The following is a 17,933-nucleotide window of genomic DNA, read 5'->3' on the forward strand; positions in this document are numbered from 1 at the left end:
AACACTCAAGCAAAAACACCATAATCTTTTAAATCAGTTCTAATGATTAAAATGGTTAATTACTTGTCCACTGGCCCTTGTCGAATACCCCAAGCCCCTCTACAACTGTTCGGTTGACATAATTTGCTTGTGGATACACCAGAGGGATCGACAGGCTACATAATTACTCTCCATTGACAGTGTATCATTGTCGCTGTTAGCTGGCCATGTAATGGAACCTCAGAGCTATAAAAGACAGTGATTCACCCCACAATCCACTTTACACCACTGGGCTGCCAGCCTTTAACTCCAAGCATCACCGTGGTGCTCCATGGTTGCTTAGCAACTAAAGGAAATTGGAGGTGCCTTTGAATCAGGGCATTTCAAGGGGTGATTTATATGAAGACCTCGATGATAAATGTTTCCATAAATCTGGAAATTTCTACCGGCTATTTGAAGTTCTAATTCTGGTCACAGACACTGCAGCGTCACAGAGCTGCAGATCTTGCGCCTGCTGAGGTATGAGACTGTGGCTCTTTGCTAGTTGCAGGGTACATTTTTATGATATAGTGCAAAAGCAGAGGAAGGGAACATGGCCTGTTTCCATGACACCATAAACAGGAAATGGGAAGGGCCCAGCGCTGCCAGAGGAGTCTAAATCAGTGTGGAAGTTGCCAGGGAGGTCAGAACTTTCCCATAATGTGAATTCATGTACTCAGGGTTACTGAAACACACAAACCCATGCACACACACAAATATTTAGAAAGACTCACACAAATAAAATTCACAAAATCAAAACCAGCAATGCTTAAATCTTATTCTGTCTACACACATCCCACTCTCTCCTTTGTCTTCCTGTTAGTGAAAGAAAAATGTGTCCCTCTCACTCCCCCTTTAGTAGGAGAGAACAGAAGTGAAGCTGTGGCGGTTCTTTTGGTGGCCTCCTCCATGCAGGACCCATCCCCTACGGTCACCATGCCAACCTGCGTGAGGAGGAGATTTAGCTGCAGGCCCAAAGAGACTTGATGAGGTCCTGGGATAATTAGCAGCTCATTATGGAGCCCAGTGAATAGGCCAACGAGCTCCAGGAGTCACAAGGGAGAGCGCAATGGAGAACACACAGGATCAGAGCTCACATCAAAGAAAAGTGCTCACTTTTTAGATCACACAATACAGAGGAGAGGGAAATCTGGAGAGAAAGTATTGCTCTCCATTCACACCTACAAATATAGCTCATAATCTCCATTTTTAAGCCTCTGTGTGTGTGTGTGTGTGTGTGTGTGTGTGTGTGTGTGTGTGTGTGTGTGGGTGGATGTGTGCATGTGTGTGTTAGTCAGTTATCTCTGCGTCACACCAATCTGAGTATTTTTTCTCCCCCAGAGGCCTTAGTTGCTCCACAAATGCATGAAACACAGCCGGTCCGCCCACGCACACACAGACATATGTGCACTCAACTCACAACTCACACAACAATTCCACTCTTAAATTTAAGCCCCTCATAAAGTACGGGAACACTGTGTGAGTGTCACAGATCCCCAGTTAAGCTATCTATCTATCATCCTCTTTCCTGTTCCTGTATCTCACCGTGTTGACCATGCTTCTCTTAGGCCTGCAGCCAGACACTAGTCACGCAGTCTAATCTGTACACACTGCTGTGCCGGGTGACCGATATTGCAGTGCAGCTGAGTTTAACTGTGCATGCGCTTCATTTTGTGTGTGTATGTGTGTCCCTCTATCTGCACCTACTGCTCCCTGAAAGTGATGTGCAGCAATAATGTTGATACCGTTGTATTGTAGAATATAAGTGACATGTTCTTTGTGTTATAAGGAACTTGATGTTTCACATGTATTGTAGCTATATGACGTGTCTTTATTGATTATTGTGGCTGTTTGATATTGTTGGAACTGTGATAATCATTCAAGTGAAAACTGAATCCATCGCTTTCTGCTCACTAGCATCCTGGGGATCCACCTTGAATGGGAATCACATCGATCGTCTTTATAGACAAGTATCAGTCTACAGAGAGCACTCCCGGTCACAGTTTGAATTAGATTTGATGTTTATGGAAATATGCGGAAATATGCTGCAAGGGAACCATGCACTTGAGAAATGCGTAGCAATGTGTAGAAAAGCTGTAGTTTCACTATTCATTTGTTACGACAGCAGAGGGCGCTCCTCTTCCACATTGTGATATTACTGCCATGGATGAGGCTTGTCTTTCTGTCTTCTGGGATATTGTTGTGGTCTTAATGTTTGTTTGAAGTGGTGGCATTGATTTTGACAGAATGGAAATAAGTATTTTTTATGTGTATTCATTTTATTTTTTTATATTTAGATATCAAACATGCACAAAATCTGTTTGGTACCATGCAGCCTTCTAATGTTTTTTTTTTTTTTAATCTCTGTCATGTGAAAAGTGCAGCACCTACACCCCCTCGTGGTGGTGAAGGAGAGAGAATTTATTGCCTTTGAAATCTGCAAATATTTGTGGTGTTTATATTAATAGGGTGTAACTTATTAGAAACTGTATGCTGATAAAGTTTTTCCTAGGGGATTTTTCCTCTGGTGCAGATGTCCCAAAGGAAAATAAAGAAGATAATAACAAAGAAATCTGCAGTTTTATTAATAAAGAGTGTACTCAATGTCTTCTGTGAATTTGAATAAGTGGCACATGATGAAGTAATTTCTGATTTTCTGACAGTTGTCCACACTACTGTGACCTCTCATTACTGGAATATGAAAGAAAAATCCAATCACATAGCAAATACAAATACCAGGATCTCAATACTGATTCCAAACATTAGTCACGAGTTGATTAAAAAGGTTTGTTTAATTTAACAGAAATTGTCAAGACAAAGGCACGTAATGCATGAAAATACAACTGATTGATCACATAGTGCACCGGAGATGAAAAGAGAATGTAAACCAGATCTGTAGTTGTGCAGGTAAAACTCAGATATGTCAAAACAGGAACAAAAACAATATGATAAGTCAGTAAAACAACAGGGGAGCAACAACAAACATCAACACAAACATGTTATAATGGCAGACAAACATTATAAAAACAAGTGGTCCATAGCTTCATGTGAGATCCTCAAAGGCAATGTTCGTAAGACAAACATGAAATAACACATTAGTCAGCCCATTAAATAGGCTCATAGTTCATCACTTAGAGCCTGTAATGTGCTCCTCTCTCATAATTGGAGTACTGAAGGCTTTTTGTTGCTTCTTTAAAAAAAAGGGAATTGCATTTTTCCTAGGAAAAAGGCCTTGTATCACAGTATAACCCATCGCCTCTAAATCACATTATTAGTAAAAGACAAACATAAAACTGGGCAAAACCATAACACATGTCAATCCAGAGAGCCAAGTGTCTGGCTCTGTTTTTGCATTGTATGGCTGTGTGTGTATGTGTTGCTGCACTGGTGAGCTCGCGTGTGTTGATATTACCACGCTATCATCACAGTAATGCAGTTGGATTGAATTTTGGCCCTTGAGAGCAGAGACAGCCGGTCTTATCAGAGCCCAGCAGTGGCTTCAGTGGTTATGGATCTCTCATGCCAACATTAACCCCCCCCACACACACACACACACACACACACACACACACACACACACACACACACACACACACACACACACACACACAAACAGACACACACCCAAGGTCTTAGACATCACATGTATTGCACTTTAAACATCAGGAAAAGTACACAGAGTAACTTTATGACATGACTGACCACGCAGGGCAGACAAGGCAATAAGGAATATAGAAACTAAACGCATAAAAAAACAGAATGTCCATTTCCTCTGTTTTTTAGTTTATAGGGCCCTCATTAAAATATTGTTCAAAATTTTAAGAAATATGCTTATTCATCTTTTTTCCAAAAGTTAGATTAGGAAATTTACACCACTCTCATATCTGTATGTTAAATATGGAGCTAACACCAGAAGCCTGTTAGCTTAGCTTAGCACAAAGACTGGAAACAGGAGGGAACAGCTAGCCTGGCTCTCTCTGAAAGTAACGCAGTCTGCCTGCCAGCACCTCAACCTCATATAATGCTATGTTATACTTTTATGCTAAGCTAAACCAAACAGCTGTTGGTTGTAGCTTCATATTTACCATACAGACCTGAGAGCAGTATCGATCTTCTCATCTAACTCTCAGCAAGAAAGCAAAGAAGCAAATTTCCCAAAATGTCCAGCTATTCCTTCTTAGCATTTCATAGTTGTGGCCAACCAGATACCAAGCCTAAGGTTTTCTTTGTGTGTACATGTGCATGCTTGCAATAGATAGAGAGATATTAAAGTTGAGCTGAAGCAAAACGAGATTTGAGTAACCTTTTGCCTCAATTTTACCTCATCTATGGAATATTTTCCTGGAAAGTGTGGTAAAGATTGAGTCCCATGTTGCTGCATTACAGTGAAATGCACTTCTCTTCATCCTTCTTAATCCTAGAATTGACCCTTTGTGTCTTGTGATGATTTCTTAGCAATCACTGGGGAAGTAACAAAATTTATTGTTATATAAATATTATTTTGAAGGTTAAATTAAAGTATCGGCTACACACATTCAAGTTCTAGACAAGAAAATCACCAAAATTTAATTTCAGTCTGACTTTTAAAAAACTGTGACTGTGACTGTGACTGTAAATGCATGGCGATCGTGTCTTCTGACGATTGTACAACCAATCCTCTTAGACAGTCCTATCCTGACAACTGATAGTGTCCGTGTTATTGTTCTCTTCACTATCAGGCAAGCACCAGCAACCTTTCTATGGCATTCTGTAAACGGTCCCAGTTCTTCCAGAATATGGTCAAAAAACAAATCCCCAGGAAGGTAGCTACCACATGGTATCGGCTCCTCATTAGTGGGGCGGCAAACTTTGCAGCAGTGGAGACACACACCAGGATGACGGTGATGATGGCCAGCATGATGTTGATGCTCTTCCCCAGCAGGACTCGGGCATCGCGGCTCTCGAGCTGGACCGTCTGCTGCTGCTGCTGCTGCTGGAGCTCCAGCTTGGACACTCGAGTCTGACACGACTCGAGGGCTTCCTGAAAAAGACAGGAGAGGGACTTCATGGGCCGGGATGTTTCCCAAGTGGCTAAAGGACATTTTGCTGACCTTTTAATCCTCAGTTACCCAAATTCCCCAAACAGATTAATTATGTATCAGCCGAAAGACATGAGGATAGAGAAGGAAATTTGTGGTGATAAATGTCAAATGCAAAAAATAGACATTTGTTTTATAGAGTGTTAGCTGATGAGGGAACCATTACACACAGGAAACTAATACAATCATCTCCATATGGTAATGGCCTTATCACTTCTTAGACTAATCACAATATCCATATCACCAGGTTTCAGAAGAGCTTCACCAATGTGTTGAGATTTTACTATGAGTTCTACTGATGCACCAGCATGTCTGATTTTTAGGAACCGAACCAAATGGACAACTGAATAGATTCACTATGATATACCTGTATGTCCCTGGCCCTTTCGTGTGCCTGGTAGGCCACTCTCTCCTCAATGCTGGCCAGTTCCTGCTTCAAATTAGCCATCTCATGTTGGTGAAGCTCTGTCAGGTCGTTCAGTTGGTCTTCCAAACGCTCGTACCTAGCAATCAATGCAGGAGATGCAGAGCTATTAGTTCAAAATGATCATTTATAATCATATTTTCATGTGTGACTTTTTCATATATATGAACAGTAATTATGTCTATTCTCAACCTCATAATAGACATAATGTGGGACATCAGGCCTCGTGCTGTATTATGTAAGGAAAATTACATAATAAAGAATATAAACATACCTGTATCTCTCTTCCTGCAGAGTTTGGCTGATGATGCTGTACTCTCTCTTGAACTGAGCCTTTAGCTCCTCCATATCCTCCTCCAACTGGTTCTGGGCGTCTTTGATCTCCCTCACCTCCTCCAGGCTCAGGGGCAGTCTGCTCTGACCATCTCCCCCTGCTGGCTGCCCTCGGCTGTGGGCCTGACCCTGTGTCTGCCCCGCTGACACTCCTGCCCCCGCTGGATTCCCGTTACTGTCTGCTGAAATGGAAGCACTCCCTGAGGAGCACTCGTCATCACTGGGATACTTGGGCTTGCCCACCATAGAGGTGCTGCTACTCAGCCCCTTTCCTGCACTGTCGGTGGGCAACGGAGAGGAAGTGTCAAGAGTGGTCTTGAGGTGGGCAATGTTGTCAGCACTGCCAAACTTGTTCCTTATTAGGTTGGCGAACTCTCTGGGCTTGCTGAAGAAGAAAGGAGGGGAGAGGGAAACACCTGGTCCAATGGTCTTGATCTTGTCCATGGTCGGGTGTCGGCCACTGCCAGTCATATCCCTCAGCAGCTCTCTGGGTGACTCCCTGGGTATGGTGCTGTGCTTGACAGTGGACGGGTGAGGGGAAGGGCTGTGATGGATTTCACTGTCTTTCATCTTTCGATGGTACTGCTCCAGCTTCTTTTGCATCTGAGCAATGTTTTGAGCTGATTTCTGGTTCTTCTTCTCAAACACCTGCTTGATGCGCCCCACCTGCTGCTTGTCCGCACTGTTCACCAGCTTCAAATACTCAGCTACATTCTCATCTCGTGCCGTTTGCTCAATCTTCAACTGCTCTGTGACTTTCAGTATCTTCTGCTGGAGGTTATCCAAGCAAGAACGACTACGCTGGACCTCGAAACCAAGAGTAGGACCGAGACTTCCATCACTGAGGTCCAGATCCAGATTGTTCTCTGAAGAACCTCGGCGCATCGACACAGGGATGCTCAGAAAACTGCCCTCAGTACTCCGATCCTTCAAAGGGGAAAAACAAAGATATTAAAAACCGAGCATTTTGATCGAGGATCTTACACTGAGTAAATATGTCTAATTTGTCTAATGTAATCTATATGGCCTACAATTCCAATTTGATGCCTTAAACATGTAAGCCCATGGCATTATTTTTCAAATCAGGCCTTATTTTCTAGTTTTCAGTATTCAGGCAGGTTTTAATTCACTTTATTCACTAGTAAAATAGTGTATGTGTCTTTAATAAAGAAGATCTTATTCACAATCGTCTGCATAGGGACACAGTTGCACTTATTTAAATAATCTATCTGAAGGTAAAATGAAGATGAGCATCCCTAAGTGTCCATTACAATACACAATTACATTGCATAACTACACGTAGCTCTGGAATACCATGGGTGTTTACAACAAACACTTTAACAGACAGTTTCAAATAGTTGTTTGGATAATCGGGTTAAATTGTTTTTGTTTTTTTTAACTTGCTCTGATGGTGTTGCTATGCCCCAGAGACTCAGTTATAGAGTCGTACAATAAATCAGCTGTTGAGTAAAGTGTTAGGAATGAAGGCTGAAAAAATGAACACCAGACCAAGGTTGTAAAACAATGAAAATCTTCCTTTAATTTTCTTTTTCACTTGTGTTTGAATTTCTGCATATACAGTATAGTTCTTGCTCCTGCACTATCCCCATACTCTGATATTGCCGCTGTGAGACCATCTGGGTGTGTATGTAATGCTCTTATTTGGCACATCTGTTACGTTTTAGCAGCCAGAATTTAATCCTGTTTGTTTATAGTATAGCACACAGATGACACAGACACAAAATTCAGATAACAGCCATTAATGTGTGTGAAAGAAGTGGAGCGTGCACATCTGATGTAGGTCAGTGATAATGTCACACAAGGCCACAAGGCTCAGGAAATCCCTTTTCCAGACAATGTCCCCTATTTTTACAGTAAAGTACCATTTTCCTGATAAAGGCTCAACATTACATTCAGTTTGTGACTGATGTGTTAATAGGTCACTGTTGAGCATAGAACTCTGAGTTCTCTGCTGTAGATTTGAGGAAGTGAAAAAGAATAAATATAGCTTGAGTTAGCAAGCTTAACTATGGCAGGAAGTCTTACAACATTAAATAGAGATGAAACTCAGGAAAGCAACAAAACACAAATTTAACTAGGTTTCTAAGCAGCATTCAAGTGTAACGGCACTACATTAACACAGTGGCCTAAGAAGGCTCCGAATGTTGCAAGCTGATCACTGTACAACACCAGAGTAATGATAGGAGATGTAAGCTGATAAAGCCTAATACAAAGTGTTGTACAACAAGCTCTATGGTCTGCACAAAGCCGCGCTAATCCTTAACAAATGTAACACTGCTCGATTCAAGCAAATAAACAGATCACAGCTAACTCAAGCAGACTGCAGGCTCAACTCTGCTTAACATTTCCACATCATCACGTAATAGTACATATTGCGAGCTAAGCACCTTTACAATTGACTAATGCATCTAGAGTTCCCCACACACTGACGCTCCTCGACACATGACTGTCAGGTGGAACTCAAGAGAGGGTTTACCAATAATACGGATATTATGTATGGCTAGATGTACAATGGTGCACACACTGACTAACATATAGCTGATGCTCAGACTAAAACAAAAATACATTCAGCAGGACTATTCCTCTCTTAATTCAGTTGGATTTAAGTCATCCAATTAGACATGCACCTTCCCATTTACTTGCTGCTGGAACTATGACTTCACACTCAATCAACTCGTCAAGCTTGTTTGTGAGGCCGATACGGGGAGCAGCAGGAATTTGGTGTATCATCTCTGTTTATTACTAGAATGTGGTTTCACCATAATAAACAACAAAGAAACTGCTTTGTACTTGTTTTTAACCATGCTAACAGCATGGCTCTAAGAATATCAGTCTGTCAGTCAGTCCCCCACATTGGTCCAGGCTGAAATATCTCAACAATTATGGGATGAATTGCCATGAAAGTTTGTACAGACATATGTGTTCTTCAGAAGATGAATCCTGATGATTTTGGGGATCCCCTGACCTTTCCTCTAGTGCCACCATTAGATTGACATTTTTGTTTTTTAGTAAAATGTCTCAACAGCTATTGGATGGACAAAATTTAGTACAGATAACCGCGGTGCCCAGAGAATAAATCCTAATGCTGACCCCCTGACTTTTCCTGTAATACAATAATTAGGTCAAAGTTCAATTTGTCCAATAGATTGTAGATAGCAAAATGAAACTGGTCTAACATATGCCTGGGTCCTCGGCCGGAGTCTGGCTGATTACGACTGTTATCCTCCAGTGTTGGTTGACAGCCAGGAAGATTTTCGGCGTGTGCAATAGAATTGGTCCAGATGTGGAACTAGCATCTGACAGTCATGTATGTAGGCTTGACTTGGGCCGAGGAACCGGGTATATATTGAGCCATAGAGAACACAAATATGTGGCCTGAGTATTCGCTAGAATTATTTTGCTATCTTGGATACATTGGTTCAGGACCAAATACCTGCAAAACTAATGACATGTTTTGTGCTAATTAGCAAATGTTAGCATGCTAACATGCTAAATTAAGATAGTAAATATGGTAATCATTATCAGCTAAACATCAGCATGTTTGCATTGTTATTGTGAGCACGTCGCCATGCTAGCATTAGCATTTAGTTCAAAGCACTAGTGTGCTTTAGGCCAGAGAATACCATTACTGACCAGAGAATACCATTATTTCTACAAGCATGCCTGGGGTATTCCAGCCTCGGCCCCCCCACCCCACCCCCCACCCCAGCATCTGTCCTTCTTGAACACAGGACTCTTTCTCTTCAGAGAAAAAAGCACACTTTGTCATGTCCTACCTCTGCTCTGTCCAGGACTCTGATGAGCGAGCTGCTGCATATGGATTCAGTGGCCTGACGTAGCCTATAGCCTGAGGAGCCTTGCACACAATCGAAATCCCTCTCCTTCCAGAGACTGTGCAATATCTCGTCTCAAAACAATCAGGTTCACACATAAGCCGCCCTTTTGTCAAACCTGTTTGTCATACAAAAGAAAGAGGAGCCTAATATCCTCCTTCTTCCTAAAGAGCAATTGTAGGGAAGGCTGCTGTGTAGGTTGCTCATATTACCCAATCTTTTTAGTTGTCAAACGAGAAACACAAAGAACTGCCTGTTTGACCAGACATCTTGGACTGCGTGCTATTTCTGCAGTACTGGAACTAAACTAGCTCCTCAGGCACTCTCCCAGCACTAGCTTTTACTTTGAAATGTTCAATAATCTCCTGCGTAGCATTAGGGGCCAAATAAGGGTGTAAGTTTATTGCTTCAAGGGGCTGTGATATCATAGATATATGAGCACAAAATAGATGAAACAGTGACCTGGCAACCATTGACGAATCACTCTTGAGGCCTGCAAAAAAAAGCAGAACTTGACAGGGGTGGGAGATGTTTGAAAATAGGATTGATACAACTTCCATTTTCACACTCATGCACCTGGAGTAGAGAATGTCAAGCCAAAATTGTATTACGCAGCTGGAATGAGAGGCATACACTGTGTTATAAAAACAAGATGGCTTTTGGCAGGATGAGGCCAGATTCATGAGAGCAGCTCAAATAACACGGATAACACGACCCAGATGTTTTACACACACTAGAACTCAAAAGCAAGTTTGACACGTTACAATTTCCTGATAAGAGATTCCTCTAAGATTTTACCATTTCAATTTAATAAGCCTATTTCCACCGCCACCGCTGCTTCTCGAGAATTCTACCCACGCTGACTAACTGCTGGAGCAAGCTGAGGATCTCTCTGGATGAGTGGCTCTGCCAAATGAATTAGCCTCATGCGGATGAAAATGTCCTCCCAAATCTGCTGAGGAGCTGCCCCACTTTTCACTCCATTTCTCCCAAACACTTGTGCGGACGTTCTCCAGGGGTTGAGGTAGGAGGGTAAAGAAGGGCAAGGATTGAAGCTCCCTGTGAATGGCTTGAGTTGACAGAGGGGCTGAAAACCCAGTAATTAGGGGAAAGGCTGCTACAACACAGCAGATGTCAGCGGTAAAGTCTGTCACTTAGGTGGACTGTCCTGAACTGAAAGGTCACAAGACTAAACCAGGTTAGAGTTTTTTGAGCTTGTTGAGTCACCTAGCGCCAGGTGACTTGTTTGGGTGTCCTACCCATGCCCAATGGCTATAACTGTTCGGGATTTAAAAGGTTGTGCTGCGTGTGGCCCATTTGTCTCATCATATGTTCAAAATCTATTCTATCACAATCAATGTGAGAAAACCATGTTTTTAGTCTTCTAACGATGAACTACTCAGACTGCTGTTGTGAAATTAGCAAGCCAGGCATACACCAACTTCTTTGTGACTCACCCAATAGAGCAGAAGAGCAGACAGACAGACAGACAGTAGGAGACGAAACAGAGAAAGAGCTACAGAAACTGAAACAGATAAGAGATAAGGGGGTGGGAATAGAACAAAGAGAGGATGGTCCCAAACACAGCTAGGCAGCACACATCATCCCAATCATCATCATCATCTCCACCAACAGGACCTACAGGAGTCTTCTTTGCCCCCAGGGTGCCTCCCTAACACCTCAGCACTATATGAGCTCCCTGTACTCCCTGACCACCCCCCTCCCCACCACCACCACCCACCCACCCTGCCCTACATAGCACACAGCGTCTGTCCAACACTATGACCCATTTAATATGCTCTGACCTCACTAGACAGCATAAAATAAAGATCCAACTGCATTAGCCTCAATCTTAACCCAGCGAGGGAGAGCCGTGTGTTGTTCTGCTTGAACACCTTCCCAAATCTTTGCTACTCTTAGGGGGCAAAGTCGGGGAAGTCGATAGAAAATGCAGATGCTGCTTATCTTGCACTGCAGTGTTCTGCTCTCTTGGATCAATGATCTAGTTATTGATTCAACATTTCAAGTCCTGCTCAGTAGTAAGGCGAACACACACATATTATTTAGATCTGGGTGCGTATGCAGTGAGTGTACACTAAATACTGAGCTGCTTTAGAGAACTACATATTGGTTGAGATTTGCAGAACATACAGAAACTGAGCCTGTTTCGTGTAAAACTCGCTGTCTCTCCCTGTTGGGGGGGGGGGGCATTGTTAAAACCACAGACAGTGTATCTTATGCTAACAGCAAGGCACTGTCCCTGTTATGAGGAAGTAATGTTTTTAAGCACTAATAACTACTGCTGTAATCTGGTGAAACCATCAGTTCACACTGTAGGGACAGGTCATGCAGTTGAACAGATATATGTTAATACAAGCATAGGTGTTTACAGTGATCTGGAAAAAAAATTATCAAAATGATGAGGCTGTGGCTGTTTGTGGTACGTAGGGTGGCACTTATTTATGATTCTCTTTGTTATTGCCAATGTTCACCCCAAATAAACACAAACACACACACACACACAAACACACACACACACTCACACACACACACAGGGCAATAGAACTGGCACACTCATTGAGATGGAACAAAACCGTCCCTTCAATAGAGAACAGAACCACAGAGGGGAAGAAGCCTGCAGTGCTTATTGGTATTCCTTCCAGCTGATCCTCATGGATACAGACACTCTCCCACTCAGGGTTCACACAGGGAAACGGGAAGAAAACCAGAGACACAGTGAGTGAGAGCGACAGGGAGCACATCTTTGATTGTTGTCAGAAAGCTGACCCAACATCTCCTCCTCCTCCTCCCCCTCTCATCTGCATCCCACAGCTGCCTATGTGGTCACACTTTGATTTATTTTATTTAGAAGCAAAACAGTATGCCTGATCAGAATAAAAGAGAAAAAAAAAAACTAGCAACAGAGTTTTCTAGTCTTAAGTTTTCTGAATGACTAACCCCCAGGAGGTCAGTGGAATGAATCGCTTAAAACATATTCGCTATTATCTCATAGACAAGCTGGTCCAGGACTAAATCAATAGCCCATTAACACTCCCAGCATCTGCTTGCCCCTCCCCTGTGGACTGGGAGAGTATCGAATGGGATTCAATTAAGATAAATATGCGGCTATATTCAATGTACTGCTTCAAAGTGAGAGAGTGAATAGAGCCAATGACTAAGCACGGTTGGTGAAGAGTCATCCAGCTCATTAGCCAAGAAAAACATAACACACCTAAAAAGAAGAGACTGGAAAGGCGACAATGGTTTAATGATTCTGAACATTCAGATGGTAGCATATTAAAAGGTTGCCAGTTACGCAGATATGACGGCTAATATGTTTGCCTTTGTCTGCTGACACGAATGTCCGACAACCCCTATAGATAAAGCATGCGGTTCATGTGAGGACAGACATGTCACTGAGAAATGCCACGCAAATCTCTACAAAGCCACCATCCAGTGAGGGTTAAAGACGTTTTCCGGAAACAAGTCGCTAAAACTGAATCGTTGCATCATCTTTGGCCTCTAACCCACTATATCTTCTGCACAATGGCTTTTTGAGAAACAAAACTGGAATGTCATTTGCGGCCAACAAAAGGAGGAAAAACGTAATTACACAGACCGGCAGTGATAATCCAGCCAAAGAGTCAGATATGTAATTTCATTATATTATGTTGGTGGTTATACCCCTTCACTTTTTGCACACTCTATTGTTTTGTAGACTTAATTTTAATACATTTTTCAGATGTATTAAAAATCAAAAACCAAAATCTCTTATTCATGAAAGTATTCAGACCCTCTGCTGTGACTCTCCAAATTGTGGCCAGGTGCTTCCTGTTTGCTTTGATTATCCTTGACATGTGTCTAGAACTTGTTTGGAGCCCACCTGTGGCGAACTGAATTGATTGGACGTAGTTTCGAAAAGCACACACCTGCCTATATAAGGTCCCACCATTCACACTGCATGTCAGGACAAAAACCGTGTCATGAAGTCTAAGAAATTTTCTGTAGACTGCTATAATAAAAAATAAAAAATAAAAAATAAAAAATAAAAATAAAATAAAATAAAATAAATAAATAAATAATGCAGCAAGGCATAGATCAGGGTAAGGGTATGAAACCATTTCCGAAAACTCTGAGTGTTCTCCGGAGCACAGTGGCCTCAATAATTGTGAAACGGAAGGAGTCTGAAACCAGCAGGACTCTTCCTAGAGTTGACCGACTGGCCAAACTGAGTAACCTGGCAAGAAGTGCCTCGGTCAGGGAGGTGACCAAGAACCCAACGGTCACTCTGACAGAGCTCCAGGCCTCCTCTGCTGAGACGGGAGAACCTGCCGGAGGGATGACACGTCTCAGCAGCGCTCCATCAATCAGGCCTTTTAAATGAATTTTAAAAAAATTTCTAAAAACATGTTTTCACTTTGTCATTGTGGATTATAGAGTGTAGACTGATGGACCAAAAAAATGCATGACACTATGGCGAGGTGAACAAAACGTCATCTCCACCTTTGCATATTAAAGGTGAGTGAGTGGCAGCCCTGAAGGCTCATACATATACAGGAAAGAGAATCCACGTGCTGCATGATACTTGTTGACTTACTAGTTGCACAAGAATCACACCTGACTGAGCATTCCTTTCCCCAGTGTCACTGCGACGGAGAGCACCTGGCTTTAAAAGCATACTCGGGTTCATCTATCCCAGCCACCGGGGGGATTTTTCTGAACATCATACATTTACACACCCAAAACTTGTTACTCTTAGGTTAAAGGGGTTTTTTTTGTGGGGGGGGGGGTTGTTGTTTTTTTTCTCTCAACCTAAACAATTGTCTAAGGATAGATGGAGCTGTATGCTGTGTAGATTGGTGAAGCCCTTTCAGGCAAATGTGTGATTTAGGCTACATAAATAAAACTGAGGGGATTTGACTTGACTCAGTCAATCCTACGTTTCTGGGTAACGACGTAAAATAAGATACATAGTCTGACAGTAATCAGGACATTTCTCTATATATATCATAGTTCCCTCTTTACTGTGGGCTTAGAATGAATGTTTACAAAATATTAGCATTATTTATACACTTCACTCAGAACAGATTTTGCATATATTCATTATAATATATAAAGTATATGATATTGTAAGGTTCTGTGTAGCGGTAAATAAAAATGATGTGATCAGTACGGTAAATGACCACAAAGGGGAAAAACATATTTTATTGTCAGAAAAGCATTAAATTATGTTCAATTTCAGAGACTGCCTTTCTATAGCTGCTATGATACTATCTATTCTAAATGTCAGTGTAACAACATGGTTTACATGAGTTGGGCACCCACCACTGCATTTCAGATACAGTAAGGTTTAAAACAAAAAAACAAAAAATCAGACATTGTGTCATTGGGTGACCACAAAACCAGAAACACCTGTAAGATGGATTACAATACAGTAGCTCTGCAAAAAAAACAAACATTACTTACGACTTTTCTGCTGAGACCATTACTTGAGGTATTTTTGTACTGACTCAATTTTATGGTACAATTCAGTCACTCGGTCTAGGTTTATGTTAAAATGCCGACACAATGGTCAGGTACAAAAAAAATGCCTGCTAATTTCAATTAGAGCTGAAGCATTTAGTTGATTAATCGATTAGTCAACGAACAGAAAATTAAGCGGCAAACAATTCTGACAACCGATTAATCATTTGAGTAATTTTAAGTCATTTAAACCCAAATCCCCGAACTCCAATTCACTGGACCCAATCTCTCCAATGTCAACGTTTGCTGGTTTTTAAGTCTTCTGTGATCTTGGGGTTATGGGCTGTTGGCTGGAAAAAAAGAAACAATTTCAAGACATCATCTGAGGCTCTGAGAACTTGTGCCTGCAACGTTTCACTATTCCCCAACATTTTAGAGACCAAGAAATAATAAATTAGTCGGGGAAATAATCGCCAGGTTCATCGATAATGCAAACAGAAGCTAGTTTCAGAAGGATTGTTGTCCCATTCGGGTATCGTCGGATACGTGGACAAACCCATTATGTCCCCACCAGGGTCTCGCCTGTGACACTGTGCTCAGAGTTTACAGTGACAGATGTGTGAAGACATCCTTTCACCGCAACAACATCTCCATAAAGACGTGCCCTTTTTTTTCTCTTTCTCTTTTTCTTTTTCTGGGATACTTTCCCAAGTGTATCAGCGGGCCACTAAAGCTCTTTGTTAGCAGAAACACGCAGCTTCGAAACGGCGCAGCTGTTGGTTTCACATGACTCGCGAGCTCAGCAGACACCAGCGTATCGCTGGTACGGTCCGGGACCCGCCGCTCGTGAGACCACGACGCTGCAAAATGCTCTCACATGACACTCACCATCCGGCCGCTGAGGTATTTCTCCACTTCAGATAAACTTCGCACGGACACGTTGGCGCTGGGCATAATAATCCCGTGTTACTGGTCGGCCAGGACCTGGTAGTTCTTCAATTCAAGACCAGGACTAGTTTACAACTAACGCCTAATCTCGTATCCATGTTTAACCCCGGGTCTCTCTCCCTCTCTCTCGCTCTCTCTCTTACTCTCTCTCTCTCCTTCACACACACACCCGAAAAACACACACACACACACACACACTCGCACAACAACTGCCCCCTTCAACATACAAAAAAACTATGTGTGAACCCAAACTCCGCCTTTTTCTTTCCGCAGGGCTGCTGAGCGAGGAGGTGTTAACTCTTTCAACACGCGTGCCGATCACAGATCGATGAAACAGGCTCCCAGTCTTGTCTCTAAGCAACTTCTTAAATAATTCCAGTCCCACTGATCACGCACAACGGTTTAAAGTGTGATATTCGTTTCGATGGAATTAAAAAAGAGCGTCTGAAATCTTTTTTTTTTTTTGTCTTTTTTTTTTGGGGGGGGGGTAGATAAGAAATCATGCTGGAGAAATCCCATACAAATTGCACCATTCAAGTTTTTTTGCAATACTGTGTCAAATGCAAGGTCAGGCCTCATTTTAGGCATCACGCTGTTTCCTCGTGAGTGGTGGAAGAAGCACTCAGTGTAACAAGAGTCTGGTACAAGTAGAAGTTATGAAATTGAAAAATATTCAAGTAAAAGTACATAGGTATTATCAGTGTGCTCTGCTGAATTATTGATGCATTCATGTGTAAGCAGCATTTCTGTAGCTAGTCAATCTGGGTAGCTTAATCCAGAATAATGAATATTTGTTCTGCCTTTAAAATCTAGTAACTAAATGTCCCGCTTTTCAATTCAATTCTAGGGGAGTAAAAAAGTACAATATTTCCCCCTGAATAGTGGTGGAGCAGTAATATAAAATGGATAGATAAAAATGGAAACACACAAGTAAAGTACAAGTACCTCAGAATTGTGCTTTAAGTACACAACAGTTCTCGGGTAAATACACTTAGTTTCTCTCAACCACAGTCACTTATACACGGCTTACTGTCTGGAAGTCTGGGGGAAATGCTTATAAAACTTACTTACTTGTCATAATTCAGTGGAGAGCCATGCAAACTGTAAGTAAACCTATGTATAAGTACCAACAAACCCTGTTTTTTTTTTTTTTTTACTATAAGCTGTAAAATTTAGAGATTTGTTAGATTTTATAACAGTATGAAACATGTATGAAGTCAAAATTAAATCTTTACCTGAAATTATACAAAAGGTCTGAGCAAAATAAGTCAATCCCCAATACAACTTGAGACCAGTTTGCATATTTGAAAAACAAATTGCGAGGATTAATATAAAAAAGTTTTAGTTTAAAAAAAAAAAAATCATTTTATTGCAGTTAAAGTGGTGAACATATATAACAACTGAAATGAGGAAGAGAAAATGTGTAGCACACTGCAATTAAAGAAAATGTTACAATAATTATTTGAACGGATATAAAAATGTCATGCTGTCACTGGTGTAGTAGAAATTGGTGATATAGTTTTTATTTTTGTCTGATACTCTTCATGACAATTGTGTCAGGTGGGTTTAATAAGGTTGTAGCTTCAGCCTACTTCTTTTCAGTCTGTTGAAAATTTTTGTAATTTTAAGTTTAATTAATTAATTAAGGTTAATGTAAAAGATTCTTGGTATTTTTCATAAAGCCACTTCTGTCTCCATGCTTTGCAAAACCTACACCAATTCCCCTCAAACAGTCGAACCCAAAAACCCCAAGAGGCCATGGGAACAGTCCAACTGGCCCTTTCACTCACATTCATTCAGCTTGGAATGAGCTAA

The 17,933-nt window shown here is 41.6% G+C and overlaps 1 protein-coding gene across 1 annotated transcript; it reads right to left on the bottom strand.

The window, feature by feature from the left end:
• Positions 1-3,603: 3,603 nt before the first annotated feature.
• LOC120793824 (transmembrane and coiled-coil domain protein 3-like) lies at positions 3,604-16,293 on the bottom strand. The gene is made up of 4 exons (XM_040134250.1): positions 16,059-16,293; positions 5,795-6,780; positions 5,464-5,599; positions 3,604-5,038 (listed from the first exon to the last, which is right to left on the bottom strand). Exons 1-4 carry the CDS (start codon positions 16,122-16,124, stop codon positions 4,733-4,735), a joined length of 1,494 nt encoding a protein of 497 aa, XP_039990184.1. The 5' UTR covers positions 16,125-16,293; the 3' UTR covers positions 3,604-4,732.
• Positions 16,294-17,933: the final 1,640 nt, after the last annotated feature.

Source organism: Xiphias gladius, chromosome 8 (genome assembly GCF_016859285.1).
Source record: "Xiphias gladius isolate SHS-SW01 ecotype Sanya breed wild chromosome 8, ASM1685928v1, whole genome shotgun sequence".
In the NCBI taxonomy this organism is placed as follows: domain Eukaryota; kingdom Metazoa; phylum Chordata; class Actinopteri; order Istiophoriformes; family Xiphiidae; genus Xiphias; species Xiphias gladius.

Coding starts and splice junctions, on each gene's coding strand:
- LOC120793824 (XM_040134250.1), bottom strand. CDS start 16,124: ATGCCCAGCGCCAACGTGTCCGTGCGAAGTTTATCTGAAGTGGAGAAA. Junction 5,600..5,794: donor CTGCAGGAAGAGAGATACAG/GTATGTTTATAT, acceptor ATTGATTGCTAG/GTACGAGCGTTTGGAAGACC. Junction 5,039..5,463: donor AAAGGGCCAGGGACATACAG/GTATATCATAGT, acceptor TGTCTTTTTCAG/GAAGCCCTCGAGTCGTGTCA.